Raw genomic sequence first — 17,603 nt, forward strand, 5'->3', positions numbered from 1 at the left:
GTGTGGGTTATTTTGATTTGGGTTTTTTATGTTTTTTTTAATTCACAGGCTTCCAGGGTACATGTACACTGGAAAGACCTTAGAGGCAGGAGCTATAGAAATCTGACAAGAGTTACTTGATATTTGTTTTCTGCCTTCCTCTCTGTTGCTCCCTCTCAACACACAATATTAAGGCAAAAAGGATTTCATTTTCTCCTCAGTCAACTGAAACACATTCTCTTCTGTGATGCCAGCAATGAAATGTATTTTCCAAGCTTAATTAGCAAGTCAAACAGTAACACAAATGCTTCTGCAGAATTTTCCTAAAGGTTCTCTATCCTCAGTTGAATAACAAAGGTCTTCAAGAGCATGTGCTTTGGTTTTTGTCATTTGCAGAGAGCATCCATTTAATTTTTTTCTGGCTTTCACAAGCAAGCTGACTGATATCTGGTTTGTTCTCTATTTCAGGTCGTGGAGACTAATTTGGTTGCTTTTGACTGTCACTGGATCATTATAAATGAGGTAACTGTCAAGTGAACCTTGTTGTGAACCATGAATCCTGTTTTCAGGCTTACTGACAATATTCATGCTGATCTTGACTTTGCCAACAGGAAGCAGTAGCTATGACAAAGTTCAGGCATGCTGGGGGAGTGGATGTTGCTTAATAAAAATAGAATTACATGTTCTTGGGCTTCGCTGTTTTGTCTTGCCTATTTTAAACAGAAGTCCTTCAATGAATAAATGGAAAATAAAATGAAAAAATCTCATTCCTTCTGAGTATCTTGAGATTTCACATTTGACTTGAGCTGTTTTTAGAGGATCTTTTCAAGGTCTTTTTAATATGTAATCTTTCGTAGTGAAGGGCTTGTGTTTTGTTTATATTTTAATGATTTTTCTTAATAACAACAATAACAATAATAATAGAATCCCATCTTTCCCTTTCCTTTAAGAATTCCCCTAGAATTCATTCATGGTTGATACCCAAAACTATTGATATTAGTGGGAGACTTTTTGGTGGACTTCTGGATCAGGTCATATATGAATGTTCATGAAGGGGGAAAAAGGAAGAAAGTTAAATTGAGATCCTGTGTTTAAACTGTGAAAAAGGTTCTTCCATGGATGCTTGTCAGCTAAAGTATGACAAGTCAATATGTGAAGTAGCTTTGCATATAAAACGTTGAACAATGCAGTTATTCTTAGATTTGACAGCATTCAGATTATTCTTTTGTTTTATGAAAAGTAATTTAGGTCCAGAACAGCTGAATTCCTTGGGGACGTAACTCTCCCATAACACGTAGATCATGCGACTCCTGTATATTCTCAGGATAAAAGATTGTTTGGAATATTGCATGTAAATTCCAGGTCTATTCTCTGGATTTACTGTGCACTTCTGTTTTCATACTTAATTACTAGATTTTTCGCTAGTGTGCTAATAGTGAGGTAATTTAATCCCAAGCTTTTTTTTTCAAGGTTATAGTAAGGTATAACATTGTTGCAGTGGTATTGTACTTTGATCTACTCGTTTAAACCAGTGGATTTTTAGCCAGTTTTCCCTGGAGAAAATTATGCTTCAGAGTGCTGTGAGGACAACCCAGGTCCAGCAGAAATTATTGGTTTGGGCCCTGCAATGCTCCTGACCAGTAATGTGTGTGTTTTCCAGCACTGAAAGGGGTGGGCCTCGCTGATTGAGAACCCATCTTTAAGCTACAGATGGTTATGAGAACAACATACATGTGGGGTTTTTTTCTGTCAGATTAAACTAGAATTCACTTGTAGTGAGTGGAATCTTGAAGTAGAGTGTTCATTTCTACTCTTCAGAGTTAACGCTTGTTATTTTAAAAAGAGCATTAACTAAATCTAAAGCAGTCCACCATTAACCTCTGTATCAATAGATTAGACAACAATTTCTTAAGCAGAGCCCAAATATTGGCTTCCTGTTCAAGTTAGACACTGCCATTGGTTTTTCATTTTAAATGTCACTTGAATTGGAAAGTTCAAAAGAAGCTGCTTGCTTTTAGCTATGTCAGCTCCTCCACCCTCAAAAAACAAAACTGAGGATCCATTCCTAATGTACATGGCTTCTCTTTGCTTTTTCTTCAGAAATTAGTGTCTTGTGTAAAAAATTCTGCTTTCTGAGCATTGTTATTTGCACATTGCTTCTGGACCTAAATCTGTATTCCCACTTAAGTAACTTACTTGCAAGCTCTGTTTGTTTCAAGGTGCTAATGATCTCAATGTTTTGTGGACACAAAAGTCAGATTAGCAATAAACAAGATTTGTAGATAATGATATGGAAAGAATCATGTTTTGCCCTATTTTTCCTTATCACTATGTTCAAATTACAACAGAAATGTAAATATTTCCTGAATGATGAATGTTGCATAACATTACTTGCTTATTGCAACATTTCACCAGTTCAGTAATAAGATCGCAATGCCCCCACTTCAGCAGTGCAAGATCTGGAAATGCAGTGATTTACGGGCCCTTTACTGTGTGGTATATAAAATAAAAAATATCTATCTTCACGTTCAAGTGCGTTTGATATGGTTGTCCATTAGCTGTTGATGACCAAAGTACTTCCATATGACTGTGAAATTATCCCAGAGCTCTGCCTGTTTTGTTGCTTACATAATTTGTTTGTGACATCTTAGACAAGTTAGACATCTGTGTTTTTGTGCCTGTATTGGCTAAATCAGACTGTTGACTAGGTAACTGTAACACTGCTTCTCTGGCCTCCTGATTTGAAAATCAAAGATGATCCGTTAGAGTGAAAATGCATTGTTTTGCAAAGTCCACATATGATTCAAACAATTGCTTGCAATGAGATACCAAAATAAGCTGGAATTGTCTTTCCTTTTCCATCACTGTGCCAAGGGGTTACAACACACCGAGTATAGTAATAAAAAAGGAAAAACCACCTTCAGTTTTGTGATCAGGAATCAGCTTAGGCTTTGTGAGGCAATATCTGTTATTTTAATTGCTCACTTCAAATGTTATAATCCCTGGAAAGAGTTCCTTAATTTTTATTGTCCCATTAGTTGCTATTTTATGTAATACAGTAAATTTGCTTGAAGACTATGTATCATAATGGAAATGCATGTGTGGGAGGAGGGGGGTTGTTCCCATAGAATGAAAGGATTTATAATTTGCTAAAGCTTAATACATCATATTAGTCCTTTGCAAATAATACAAGTCTCTTCTGATCAGTGCAGTCAGCTGAGGAAACACTCTCCAAAAAAAAGTTCCTATTTCTTCAGGGCCTTAAAGCAGATGGTGCAATTCTTTATTTAAAATTTGCAGGAGTCATAGATTTTAATGCAGTCATGACAAAATATGCCTTAACAAAATGTGAGAATAGATTTCTCACTCTCTCTGTCTCCCTGTCAGTCTGTGTCTGCTTGCTTCTTTTCCTCTGCATAATAGTAAATATAACCTAAAAAGCCCAGGATAGTAAAATTGTATTTCTTCATGACTCTTAAATCACAAGTGTACAGTAAGCTTAGATTTTATTTAGTGGAACTGAAGAAGGGGCATTTGTATGGTTTTCACTGCTTTTCTTTCTTTTGCTCTTTTTAAATCAAAGAAATGTCCTTTTTTAAAATTTTAAATCCATGTCTCTCTCAAGCATTTTCCTTTATTAAAACATTCAGGGTCATCTTACTATGCCCAAGGCTGCCACCAGTTCTCTATTACTATTGTTTGCTCAAGGACAGCCCAAAACACTTTCCACTGCCTACAGTTACCATACAGGAGATGATAATATTAATGCTATTGTACAAAGGGTTGGTTGGATTTATCTGCAATAAAGTGCACAATTATGACAAGTTCTATTAAAATTAAAATGGAACAGGTGCACAGAAAAGCTGATTTGAGTGAGAAGAGACTGAAAAGGTTGGTTTGATTGGACTATGAAAACGAAGACTGAAAGAGGTTATGCTCTCTGTTTATAAACACATACAGAGTGTGAATAAATGCATCGTTGTCAAGGGCTAGAGGACAAGGCTGGCACAAGAACAAATGAGTTCAAATTGCCCATGAATAAATTGAGGGCAAATGTTAGTAGAAGGTTTCTAATTACCGGAGGCATCAGAGTCTGGAAAAACTCCTTTGAGGAGAGAAGGAAAAAAACCCCAAACTCTTTTAAAGAACAGTCTGTATGTAAAAAGATCCAACAGGTTTGCCCATCATAGCACAAGAGAGGACTGGAGGACCCGCAAGGTTGTATTCAAGAGCTCAGTTCCAGGAGCTCACATAATTCTACATTTTAATATGGGTAGTTGATTAATAGTAGCATTACAGGTTCATTTGAACCCTTACATTTTCCAGTGGTGATGGCAGGTGAGATCTGAAATGCCATCCTCTTTGGCACAGGTTGGCAACTAAGCTGCTAACTATTATTTTCAGATAGGTGAGAGCCAATGGACAGACTAACTTAGTCCTGCTTTCTCCAAGCTCTTGGATTTTTTTGTCTGTGAAATCTAAAAATTGATTTTTCCTTGTCCTATCAGTTTCTCTTTTTTCATCATCCTCCCCAGAACCTAAGAAACCTAAGGGAGATACAATGAAGCAAATGATCATGCAATTCAAGATCCCCCTTTAGTTATCTTGGAACTTCATCTAGTTATGCCTTCCCCTGAACTAATCCTCTTTGGAAAGTGCTGAGAAGTTCAGAAGGGTGTAGCACAAGTATGCTGTGGCATGGGCAGCGGCAGCCCAGAGGCCTCAAGGGGGTGTGCAGTGGCTACCCTTTCCCGTTCTGCCCCCTGTTCACTGCTGCTGGCTTTTGGAGGAGGAAGAAACACTCTCCTCTTTCAGTGTCATGAAGGATGTGATGAAGACATGGCATGCAATGGGAAAATAAGGCATGTCTAGTATATGATAAATACTGGAATCATCTTCTCAGCCCAAAGTTAAGGTGTGTCCATAAGAAAAAGTATTGCTGCCTTTGGTGCTTATTACAGGAGCATGTGAATAAATTCTTTCCCTCCATGTTTCTCACTACTGGTGCGGTTGCTCTGTGGTGAATAGCAAAGTCTCTGCCTAGGTTGCTTATCTTAAAATAATGAGACGAAGCTGAACAGCAATGTATATTAAGTGTCCAGTATATAGTCTTGTTTTCCACTGGAGTCTCTGCCTGATATGTTGAGGCAATCCTCTTCAGTTTCCTTTTCCTAATTCATCTGTAAAGAGCTATTAATTTAAAATAGCATTTCTTTGTTTATTTGCCTAATCAGATGAAATGTACATCTAATTTTATCCTTGTTCATTTGAAATAGGACAGCCTCCCCTTTATCCCAAGTTCAGACCAACAAAAGAAATGTTTGGAAATGTATATTGAACATCTTATTTAAAAAGAAAAAAAAAAAAAAAAAACAAAAAAAACCCCATAACTTAGCTTAAATTTATACAGGTACCAACTCAGTTCAACTTGGACAACTTTGTAATTTTTTTGACATTTGGTGCTTGTATAACAGATCATCTGCCATCCTTATATCATTATACTATATCCTCCTTTGAAGTGCAAATGAAAATTGTTTCCTCTCATACAATAGTTGCTTTATATAGTTTTCTTAAGTCAGATCCAAAATTCAAGAATGAGAGATGATATTGGAGAGTCATTATATAAAAGGCTCATCACTCATTCAATGCCAAGTATTAAAAAAATGACAAAGAAATACATAGCAAATGACTAAATTTGGGTTTGCACGACATTGCTTTGTTGTTAACCTAAAAACTCAGTTTATGATATAATCGGTGGAATTCACAGCATTTAAAATAATAGCTGTCATTAATCTATTGATGTATACACCTCCTTGGCAACAATACAAAAGTCTCTTTGGTGTTTGGATTCTGTTATTAGTTCCTAGGTGATGTATAAGAATACGAGGGAGTAACCTAAGGGTTAAAACAAGAACACTCTAATTAAAATGCACCAAAAAATGCTGAATATGGAAAAAATAACTACACTTTTGAGGCAGAAAAGATACATGTTTGAGCAGCCTAAAGTCAAAATCTCTTTTAAAGTATTATTTAGCAATATAACATGGCCATGTGGGTACCAGTTATTACATTATTAGAATGAGTCTAATAGTCTTCCTGTTACGGTTTGGGCACAGTGTATAATGAAACCAGGCAAACTTTTTAAAAATTCTCTGAGAAAGTATATAGTTTAAAATCAAGATAAGAAGTTTCATGAGCTCTCCTCTCTGATTATATTGAAAGTATTATAAAAAAATTACATGCATTTTGCTAAACCAGCATTTTATTTTTTTTTTTTACCTTGCAGCTAGTGAAATGATACAGACTAAATAAAAAGACGGCATCTTAAGCTGAGAGAAACCATTATCTATGGTACATTAAGGATTAATCGACCAGAAATGCAAGATATTACACTGGACACAGCTGATGCCATGTGTTATTTTTGTTTGCAGAAAAATCTATATTTCATAAAGAACATTAATAACAGATGAATTCAAAAAATATGACAATCTGTGAAGAAGAATAAAATACTTTCACTGTAGTCAAGAGAATAGAAGTTAAAATTTGTCTCATGTATTTCTCTTCCAAGCTTTAAAAGAAATAAATGTCAATATGTCCAAAGAAGTTGCTTCAAAAACAATTAATTAAAAGAATGTTAACTGAAGCTCAAAAAAAAAAAAAGCTGAAATTACCAGGATAGTGGTCTTAACATTTAAGGAGCTGCTTTTTCAAAAAGCTTGGCTTCTTTTTCACAAGAGAGATTCTGTAATTTGAGTTCAAATCTATCTCCTGGTGTCTACTAAGTTCTTGATTATGAGTATAGATCAGGAAGCTAGAGGCAAAAAAAGATAATGGCATTTAGTTACAGGAATAACAGTGCAGATGTGCTGTATCCTTTAAAAATGAGAACTTATAAATATACAAATGAGAATCAGAAATATTCAATAAACTGTGTCTGTGTGCAAGGGTATGTTAAATGCGGGCTGCTAATAGGAGCTCCTCCCTTACTGGGAGAGGCATCCACAAATTTAAACATCTAGAAAGTTTGGGGCATCAGCCTCTGAATTAAGACAGATTATGGACAAACAGTTCAGTATGATGAAAAATAGATTCTAGTTTAAAAGATTGAGCAATTTTGTAGATTATTTCTTCTGCTTTACAGAAAAGTACAGACACAGAATTGCCTTGAAAGCTACCAGCTTGACCCTATTTGAGTAGTCAGAAAAAGCCTGTCTTTAGTTAAAGTTCAAGTTCTTATGTGAAGGTTGGAGTCAATTGCTGCTGCTTGTGAGCCCACACTCCTCTTGCTCTGTGTTCCCTGGGGCCTCATCATTCAATGGTGTAAAACACCGTGTTGCCAAACTGCAGGAATTGATACTATGTGAAGAACTGTTTTTCTGGTTTCCCTAACCTGCCTTAAAGTTAATATTTTAAGCTTAATATTTCTCATACTGATGTATTTACTTAGTTATTTTTTTCTTTAAAGTGTGTGTCCGTAGAGCTGAGTGTTCAGCTGTAAGCCTTAATAGGTACCCTATGAAATAAAAAGTTGTTTTTAAATTAGGTCTTGCTATAAACAAGCGCATACACACCTAGAATGCTCTAATGCATTTTCTTTGCCCTTTTGGTAAATGATGTTTGCCAACTTGCACATTGTTTATAGGTTTTGATACTCTGTTTCCAGGAAATGAACTCTTAAGGCCTGAATAAGTGTCCGGAGCTTCACAGCTCCTAAGTAATGCTACACTTAGAAATACATCATGCTATGACTTCTTACTGATTTACACATTATCTGCCAAGGATGCTGTGAAACACTTTTACTTAAAAGATCAAAGGTGTAAAAGGAGAGGGAGAGAAACCCCAAAATGAAACAACTAAGCCCAGTTACATCTACAAAGATTTGGTGAGGTTTGGGCGCAGTACATTTTAAACATTTGCAATTATTGTAAGCGTGATATGTCAGTTGTTTTAATGAGTATGCATATGTTCTTTTTGAGGCTATGGCAGAGCTCAACAATAGCCATGTAGCAATCACATGCCTCTTGGTCCTCTCAGTTTATTTTTTGTTTATAATCTGGTGGTAACATTTTTGTATTTTAACTTTTATGCATATTCTCTCCCTTGCCTTATATTCCAGGAAATAAACGATGTGGATGTGCAGGACCTGGTGAGAAGGTCAATTGGAAGGTTAACAATTATTCGACAGACATTTCCGGTCCCCCAAAATATAAGTCAGCGATGTTTCCGTGGCAACCACAGAATATCTTCATCACTGTGTGATCCGAAGGACCCTTTCTCCCAAAGCATGGAGGTAGTTCATATACCAGTCTATTCCCACATGGGGGCTGTCTTCCTAGATAAATTCAAGATTTTTCCCCAGGGGCTTAGTATAATTTAATGTTTATTTTTCATGTCCTCTCTCACATGTAGTTTAATGACTCATGGCATCACAAGAAAATACTTGGCCGGGGAGGGTAGAGGGTGAATGTAACTGATGGACAAGAACAACTCACCCACTCCACAGCAATTGAGAAAAAAGTCCAAAAGAGCCACCTGATGTCCCGGCAGTGGGGTAGTTCTTTTGTTGCCCTGCTAAATTTTACTTTTTGTCATCTCACAGGGAAGAATTTCCTCCCCGTAGCCAATGTCTCCTGAATTGCCATGCTTCTCTAAGACTCAAATGTGTTATCAATAGGAAAGTCTTCCTGGGGAGCACCCGCATCATCTGTTTCAAGTGTCTTGGTGTACGCACCTAAATCTATGCCTATGTTCCAAAGAGGCCTTATTTTTAGAGTTGTTAATTACAAATCACAAGTAAACTATAAGAGCCTTCCTCCCACATGAAATCAGCAACAGGCTCATGGTCATTGTACTCCTGACTTCACATAGTTTTTCCAAGAGCAAGTCCTCTCTCTCTCTCTCTCTCTCTCTCGTATATCTGGTTAGGCTTCATCATCACAAAGCTGTGGCAAATCAGGGGTGTGAAATTGGCTTAAGATACCAATTTTATTTTGGTTTGGTTTTTTTGCGTGGTCATTTATGAAGTTGTGGAAAGATGACTGCATTGGCAGCAGTGTAGGAGGAGCATATCTGACTTTGCAGCAAAGAGAGCGGTGGTCTTGTGATGCTGAAAGAAAGGAGTGAGAGAAAACAATGGGAGAGAAATAGGGAGGTGTTTAAGAGTGTGCTTGCTTAAATTGAAAATATGTAAGGGGAAAAGGCGGAAAAGTGTAGTTGGTCTTGCCCTGTTTCAAGTAAGCTGTTAGAGCCTTTGCCTCACTAATTGTTCACAAAGCAGCCAGTAAGCAACTATTGATGACACAAAAAACTTTGGCCATAGCAAACTGCACAGCGATCCTATTAGAGTTCTTAAAATAAACAGGGCTGTGTAAGGTCAATAGATGCATAGGATATCTCTAGAGGCTATTTAGGAACTGTGAAAAACCTTTAGGTTGCGCCGTTCTGTTATGGCAGCATGGTCCTGGGGGAACTTTGGTACTCTGTGGATAATGTGTAGAAACTGAGGGTGTGATTACATGCAGCCACTAGAGATTGCAAAGAGTGGTTTTCATGAACAAAGTTATTAACCAGAACAAGGCAGAAAACAAGAATCGTGTATTGATGGGAGGCTTCATGTTTTGATTTATTTTGTCTTCAACTTCACTTGCATTTTCACCTCAACAGTGAAGTGAGTCTAGGAAAGAAAAGTTCTAGAAATCAAAGTTTATCCTCTGCAAATTGGCAAATTCCATTCAATGTGTTAGATTGGACCTTATACCTTAACCTGTCCTTCTTGATCAACCTATAGCTTGGAGAGCTGTAATATTCCTATTGAAAGCTTTCATAACATTTCGATTCAAAGGAATGATGGAAGCTTGACTCGTTTAACTGTTCTGCACAGTTGAGTTGCTTTTTTCATGCTTTCCCTGAGTTGGCTGCACTTCATTAGTAACTGAGTGAGACAATACTAAAAAATGAAAGGAAGAAAAACTCTGACAGTTTCCCCTGTGTCTTCGTATGATGCACAGACCTTTGAGAAGCTGTGGGGTTTGTTCGCTATTTCTTTGTTCTCCCCAACAATATTATAAATTAACTTCTATTCCAGTGGGGAGTTGGAACAGTTTATAAATTGAAATTTCTAATGCTTTTTTTTATGCCATTGAAGTGTGACTAATCAGAAATATTCTCTGGAAATTATAAGGGTGGATTTCTTAATTTATTTTTTCTGAATGAGTCCCCCTAAAGTCTGTGTGAATAATTAATTTTTTTCAGCACCTTAATTAAAACACTGAAAAATGTTTTGGTGAAGATCTCTCATTGTGTCTCTGGTATTGTCCTAGTTGAAACAACAACTTCTATAAATTTGTATCATTTTGGAGGAAGGAAGTTAAAGACTGGATTCATGGAAGTATTTAGTACCATGACCCTTTTGTCTAAAAACTATGTGCAGTAGTCTAAGTATACATAAAATAAACACCATTAATTCAGATTAATCACTCCTACTTAATCTGATTACTAAATACCTTTCTTCTACACTCTGGAACACAAAATCACATCTGAATTTTGTTTTGCATCAACAGGAGATTATGCAGCTATATACTGCCTGGTAATGCAAGTGTCCAGCCATTAGTCTAAGAGACTTGGAATAAATAAATGATCAGTAATGGATACCAGGCAATGCGTTAAATGTCCCAGTACATTTATGTGGGAAATGAATAAAAGCATAAATTGACTTTAAATTATAGCCCCACTCTGCATTGGGACAGTTACTAATGAAGCATACTTCTGGTAGTGACAGGGAAGGGTGATTTTGAGAAGAAATTAATCATAGTGCCTTTATCATTGCATTATCAATGATTGATTGCTGTAAATGTTAAGCTGAACTATTAGTGAAGGAATAACAATGCTTAATAATTGCTGATCTCTGTACTCCTGAGCCCTGTTAGTACCTGATGAAGGCCCAGCTATATAACTCTTAGATTAGTGACTGCATCCTTCCTCATGAGCTGTGACAAGAGTCTTCTATTCCCATGATATTGGGTTATGGAAACTACCTTGAAAGCAATGTCATTTTGTTGGGAAATGACTTGGCATCTGTAGCCCTTCATGTACCAGTTTAATCTCGTTAGTGACCTTATTGTCTCTGCTCTCTAGAGGGTGGGTTTTTTTCCTTTGGTGAAGGCTAATGTAAAATAAACTTACCTCACAGCATAGAAATAATTCCTTCTTTCCCCCTGAAACAAATGTCCCTGTGGTGCTGCCTTCTTTGGGGAAATATGGTTTTAGCTGAAATGCTTTCAATTCTTTGTAGGTTTATAATACAGAGACAAATCATCCAAGTTATTTTGAAAATTCTTGATTAATCTGAACCCAGATCCTCAATCCATATTTTTAATCCTGTTATGCACAGTGATGCCTGGCCTGTGCATCTGCGGAAAGTAAATTAGTTCCTGGGTGAATACAGAAATGGAAATTTTCACAGCCACTGGAGTCACGGGAGAAGCTCAAGTAAGAATAAAGAAGCATCTTTCAGAAAGAGGGGAGTAAAGGATCATTGTCATTTAAAGAAAAAGGGAAATAAGGACAAGAAGTTCTGTGTGTCTGTGGTACTAACAATGTAGAGTTGTAAAGATGATAGAGGATCCCAGGAGTTTATCAGGAGGGAAAGCAACAGACCATTAGATCTCCCTCAATAAAATGTGGAAGGCAAAACGCCCTAGGAAATTCTGGCAAGGTAAGGAGAAAGACAACCTCTTTCCTGGATGCTAGGTAGGGAAGGAGCCTGGCACAAAACCTTCCTGTGAGAACTGTACAGAGCAGATTGAGGATGACACAGGCAAAGCCAGCATAAAGATAGAATTTACATAAGAAAATAAAAGCATAAAAAATAGGTTATATGAAACGAGTAATTAGGCAGGAAAAGAGGCTGGGTGTTTTTGGTTTGTTTTTTGGTTTTTTTTTTTTTAAGGTGATGCATGGATTTGCCAATCAGTGTCTCAGATCTTCAGCATTATTGTGTTTCCTTGGCATACACCCCCTCCCAATAGCTGCAGGACTTTCCCAGTCTGGATATTTTTAAGAGGTAGAGTAGGGGCATTCTCCACAAACTTGGCATACTGTCCTATTGTAAGCTTCCTTTTTTTAAGGTTTTGAGCAGACCGTCTGTATGGAGAAACCCTTACACAGAGCAGTCAACATATTCCACAAATCTGGGAAATGTCTTTTGGCTTGCCTGTGACTGATGGAGGGGAAAAAAAAAACTTGCCTCAGTTAGCAAATTGTTGCTGGCTGATTTGTTTTCAGGCACTAGGAACGCTCTACAGCCCTCTTCATAGTGCAGCTGAGGAAACTGAGTTTCCCTCAATGACTTCAGGCCCCGTGGTTTCAAATGACTAATAAGTTATCTAAAAATAATATTCCCAAAGGTCCTTCTCATTTCTGAATATCATTTCTCTTCCTGAGAACCTCTGTTCAGGAGAGCTGAGGTTTCTCTTAATGATACTGTTAGTAACTCAAATGTTCCTGCCATTTGAGGACAGAAATGACTGAAATAAAGCTATATTGTAAATTACTTGTTTCAGAAGTGTTCATGAATTCCCAGCTTCTGTTCTTTTACGTTGAGTTGTATCTTTCACATCTGACTTTGTACTGTGCGCGTTTAAAAGTACATATATAGAAATAGTACATGGATAAGTGGAACTGGCAAACAAGTAATTTCTTGAGTTCAGCTGCTCTCTCTTTGATGCCAGACTGGAACTTCGTCACAATCTACGTGTGTAACTATCCTCACAGTGAAACATATACACATTTACTCAGTAAGAGTTTTGTCCCACAAGGAATTAACAGCCATTGCCAAATACTCTGACAGGAAACACTATAAATTGCAGAATTGACATGCAACTGGACACTGAGAAAGATTTTATTGAGTCATATTTCATTCCAGAAATTGCCTCAATCGGAATTGACTGCAAAAATCAGGAACAAAAAACCACACGGAAATGATTTATTTTAAATTTTCAGAGTTTCCATTTTTCAAAAGAACAAAACAATCTTGAAGAGAATTTGATGGTGTCCAAATATCTGGTGACCGAAAAATTGGAAGTTGCAGGCAACCGGTTAAAAGTAAAAGAAAGTCTGTTTACATTCACGAATAGGGCTTTAAATTCTGCAAGTGGAGCTGTGCCAGTGATTGGGTTGCCTGTACTTCACATGTAGTAGTGCTTTGTAATGTAGTAGTGTAGTTTATTGCTGCAAATGTGTAGTTTGTTCTTGCAAATCACTAGTAGTGTGACAGCCCCTAGCTGCGGTTTCTAGCAGAGCCGAAGATATGACTCTTTGACTCTCATGGTTTCTTCTTAGTACCAAATAACTCGTTGGATTACCAGAGGATTATGGGTGAGGCAAAACAAATGATAAATTCTGGCTGCTGACAGGAAACCACGAATAATTATGCTAATACTCTCTTTTTAATGTCTTTGCAGATTTCAAACCTGTATATTTATGACACTGTCCTCCTGTTGGCGAATGCCTTTCATAAGAAGCTGGAGGACAGGAAGTGGCACAGCATGGCCAGCCTCACCTGCATCAGAAAGAACTCTAAACCCTGGCAAGGAGGACGATCCATGTTGGAAACCATTAAGAAGGTACCTTTTCCATGTATTTCCTTGTCTTTGATTTCTAAAATACTTGTATCAGGCAGTATTTCCTTCTGAGGTGCATACTATTCTTGCCAGTACCAGCAGTGTCTTTTCAAAGCAATAGTTTTGATATATGTACAGTTTCTGAATGAAAAAAATCTTTAATTGTTTTTTTCTTTACTGTGTCATAATGAGCGTATTTGAAATGAAGTCATTTAGTTTGTTTACCAAAACTACTAAACTACTACAATTTTCATGTACAAATAATACCCTATTGAAGAAGTGTCACAGGTTAGGAAGTAAACCAGATAAAGTTACTGTTTTGTTTGTAAAAGAAAAAAAAAGTTGCAGAATTACACTTGGGTAATGTTCTGTGGAATTTGCTGTTGCACTGCAGCTGACATTAATATAGTGAAATAATAGAAATGAGTGAGGAAAACCCTAACTCATATAGTCTATGTCCTGCCATTGCAGAACTGTTCCCTATAGCAGCCTCTACAGTGCTTTATCCAATGTTAAGCTCTCGCTACTTCCCTGTGATTATTATTTCATATCTTAATCATGCTCATGCCCAAGACACTTTTCCTGTTCTTCAGTCTTTAAAGATATTTTTTCTTAGTTTTTCCCTTTCTTCATTATGTTTACAGCCTCCACGTACTTAGAGACAATTATCACAGCCTTCTGGGTCATAATTTAGGCAAAATATGCATAGGTTGATAGTTTACCCTTCCCTGTAAGTTATTTTGTTCAATCTCCTTATGTTATTGATGTCTTTCATAAAAATGCCTTCTCATTTGTCTGGATGTACTTTCTGGTAATGTATACTTACATTTTAAGTGCTGGCAATGCCTACATTGTAAATACAAAAAAACCCAGGACAGTAAAAAAAAAAAAAAAAATATTAAAAAACCCCCATGCGTCTTTATTTATGGCTTTCATTAAAAGGACATAAAAAATAATTGAAAATATAACGTTTCAAGAAGTTGCTGTTCTGCATTAGGTCTTTAACTACACCAGAAATTATGATGATGCATGCAAAATGTAAGCCTTCTTTGAACACTGCTTATTTTTTCGCCAGTCCTGGGTCAGTCTGCATTAGCTCCAAAATAACAGTTCAAGCCTTTCTTTGGTGGCTGTTCCCAGTTTCCATTCTAATAGTTTCAAGTAATGAGACTGTAAGGATAATCCAGGACACGTTTCTTATTTCATGGGCGGGATATGGCTTTAAGGGACTCTAAACTGTATTGCTCTTAACCTATCGGAGCAATTTCAAATTCACATTTGGCAGTCCCATGTATTTTAAGCTATGTTTCAGGCAAGGCTGGTTTTGGAACTTTTCTTATCAACTTGCATTTTGTAAATACTATTGCACAATTTTTCATTAATAAACTAAAAGCTATTTCTACTTACTCAAATCCGAATAGGATGCCTGAGCCGGAAACATCAAAATACCCACTTCCACTTTAGAATTAGAATTTACTATCTGAGCTGGAGTTTCAGGCAAAGTCTGGTAGCCCTACTAGCATCTCTAAATTTAGAAGTACTCCACCATGGAAAGGGCTGCTGACTGTTTTTCATTATGAGTATTTGCTTGCTTGTGCTGTTTGTGGATATGAGACTGATCATGTTCTCCTACATAAACATCCTTTATGCTATTTCTTAACACCATCTCATCTCTTTGCATTTCAAACAGAGTTTATTCCATTCTTTGCCACATCATCCTAGCTATCCCATTTATCTTCTTCCAATTCTCACCTCCTATAAAACGATGTCATTAATAAAACAAACTCGTTCTGTGACCTTTCACAGAAGAGCTGCAGTGTGTTGAAGATCAATTTATGTAGCTTTTAACCCTGAAACATGAAGAGAAATGGCCAGGAGAAATATGAAGACATTCAATAAGGCAGGTCCAAGTGGAAATTCCAGGGTTGTGGTTAGCTTAGTAGAAAAAGAATCAAATGCCAAGGAAAATCTTGACGTGTGTAGCTAACCAGGCTTGTGTCCTGTTGCTTTTGGGTTCCTCTGCTGTTTGAATGAGATGGCTTTGATAAGAAGACATTTTACTGGTGTAAATTGAATAATCCAAATATTTTTTTACACTGCATTGTGCTAACAGAGATGAATTTCTAGAAGTAACATGATAATATTGAAAATCAAAATTTAATCCAAAATTAAATACAGACATTTCCTCTGTATGTGTCTGTCTACCATTTCAATCCCTAAGCAGAGGAAAGCTAAAGATTGCAGCTGAGAGCTGGAATTGTATAAGAAAGAGGAATTCTGCTTTAGTTTTGTGGTCTACCTTCTCTTTTGTTTCACTAAAGCACTTACGTAGAAGAACTTGAGCATCACAGCTGTGTACTTTTGCAATTAAAAGTTTGGCATTGATGAATGTCTGATGAGGTATCAGAAAAAAAATAAAATTAAAAAGTAATACAAGGAAAAATAAAAAACACTTCATCTCTCTTCTTGTAAATGCTTCCATTTTCCATCTTGGTTTATTTCTTTAAATGTCTTTTCTCTCTTGTTGTCTTGGAACATCCTCTAAAACCAACTGAAATAAAAAGTTTTTCTAAAAACATAGCAGTTTTCCTTAATTTTGAAAGAAATCAGGAAAAAGTTACCGTGTGGTATTTAAATAGTTTCTGAATAAAAGGTTCTGCATTTTTCATTTTGAAATCACCACTGTTTCAAAGATGTAGTGTGTAATGGATTATCATAAGAAGATATTGTTATAGTTCAGGGTAAAGGAAGATTCTGAGATTTTTTAAATGCTCCTGGAAAAAGAACTTCCATCCTCTGCACAACTTTAACTCTACCTTCATAATGACCTGGATGCAGAGCTGGAAACACCGTCTTGTCCCAGATTGTCCCTCACTGCAATGTAGTTTCAGTGGTTGTTGCATTGTAGCCAAATATGGTGGTGGTGGGGAAAGGGTTAAGAAATGCCTAATTCCAGTCTGCTTGCCTTAGAAAAAGACTAGCAACTGAAGTAGTTGTTCTCCTGGCAGCAACAAAGCGGAGGTGATGTTGACATCTACTGCTGTGCACAACTGAGCTCTTGCTGCTAAAAAAAGCAGGAAAAACTAGTTCTAGAGGAAGCTTTTCTAGAAGAAAAATCTGTCTTCTAGAATCAGAGGTCCAGAAACAGGAATATCTGGCAGTGGTTTAGCTGCAGAGGGAATCTTTTTTTTGATTTCTGGAGGGGAAAACAAGAAGAGAGATGGGAAATCTGTATAAGCTACACACTGTAGAAGGTAAGAGAAAGGAATGCTGATGTTCTCCTGCAGCAGCACTTGTTAAAAATAGGAGAACTCTGCTGGCAAATAAACTAATCTATGATTAATGAGCTAATAGGGAAGACTAGGGAATTGAGGGGGAATCAATTTCAAATGTTTCTTGAAATGGCAAAATAGCTGTCTGAGTCATTTCCTATTGTCATTTGTTACTTTTCACTCTTGAACATTTGATTCCTGCATCGCTATTTCTACAAACAACTCCAAAATCTGTTTTTTCTGTGTGAATTCAGCTGATTGGTCAAAGCCTAAGGAAACATTTTAAGCCCACTGCAATTATTAATATCTAATATCTGTTTCTACCCATTCTGGAACTGAATAAATAGTTAAATTCATCAGGAAATACAATCCTTCTGATGAATTTGGCCAGCTCTAGCAATTAGTTCTAAATTCACTTCTGTAATAGGAGCTATCCCCAAACACATGCTCACTTGTGTATTTCTCAGTAAAGCTATTTCTCACAGAGGAAAAAAAAAAAGTATTACTAGAAAGTAATTCTACTATGGGGAAAATTAATCTTCCCGAATAGCCTGAGAATAAATGTAAGAAGGGCTATATATGGAGGATAAACTCAGAAAAATGACATCAAGTTACTGTATATATCTTCTCTCACACGTACCTGATCTCTTCCTGGTCACCTTTATTTAGCTCACTGACAAACAGCAAATTTTTAGTGCTAGCAGCAATGTAGAGCCTATTCCTTTGTGGAAAA

General features: G+C 36.7%; 1 protein-coding gene across 2 annotated transcripts in view; it reads left to right on the plus strand.

Annotated features, from left to right (window-relative positions):
* The window catches only part of GRID2 (glutamate ionotropic receptor delta type subunit 2), a 734,268-nt gene that overhangs the window by 497,358 nt on the left and 219,307 nt on the right, over window positions 1-17,603 (plus strand). For both annotated transcript variants that reach the window (XM_059817838.1, XM_059817839.1), the window contains 3 exons: window positions 448-501; window positions 8,096-8,269; window positions 13,440-13,601. In XM_059817838.1, coding sequence (XP_059673821.1) covers window positions 448-501; window positions 8,096-8,269; window positions 13,440-13,601 — 390 coding nt within the window. The remainder of the gene's footprint in view (window positions 1-447; window positions 502-8,095; window positions 8,270-13,439; window positions 13,602-17,603) is intronic.

The sequence above is a fragment of the Gavia stellata genome, chromosome 5 (genome assembly GCF_030936135.1).
Source record: "Gavia stellata isolate bGavSte3 chromosome 5, bGavSte3.hap2, whole genome shotgun sequence".
NCBI lineage: Eukaryota > Metazoa > Chordata > Aves > Gaviiformes > Gaviidae > Gavia > Gavia stellata.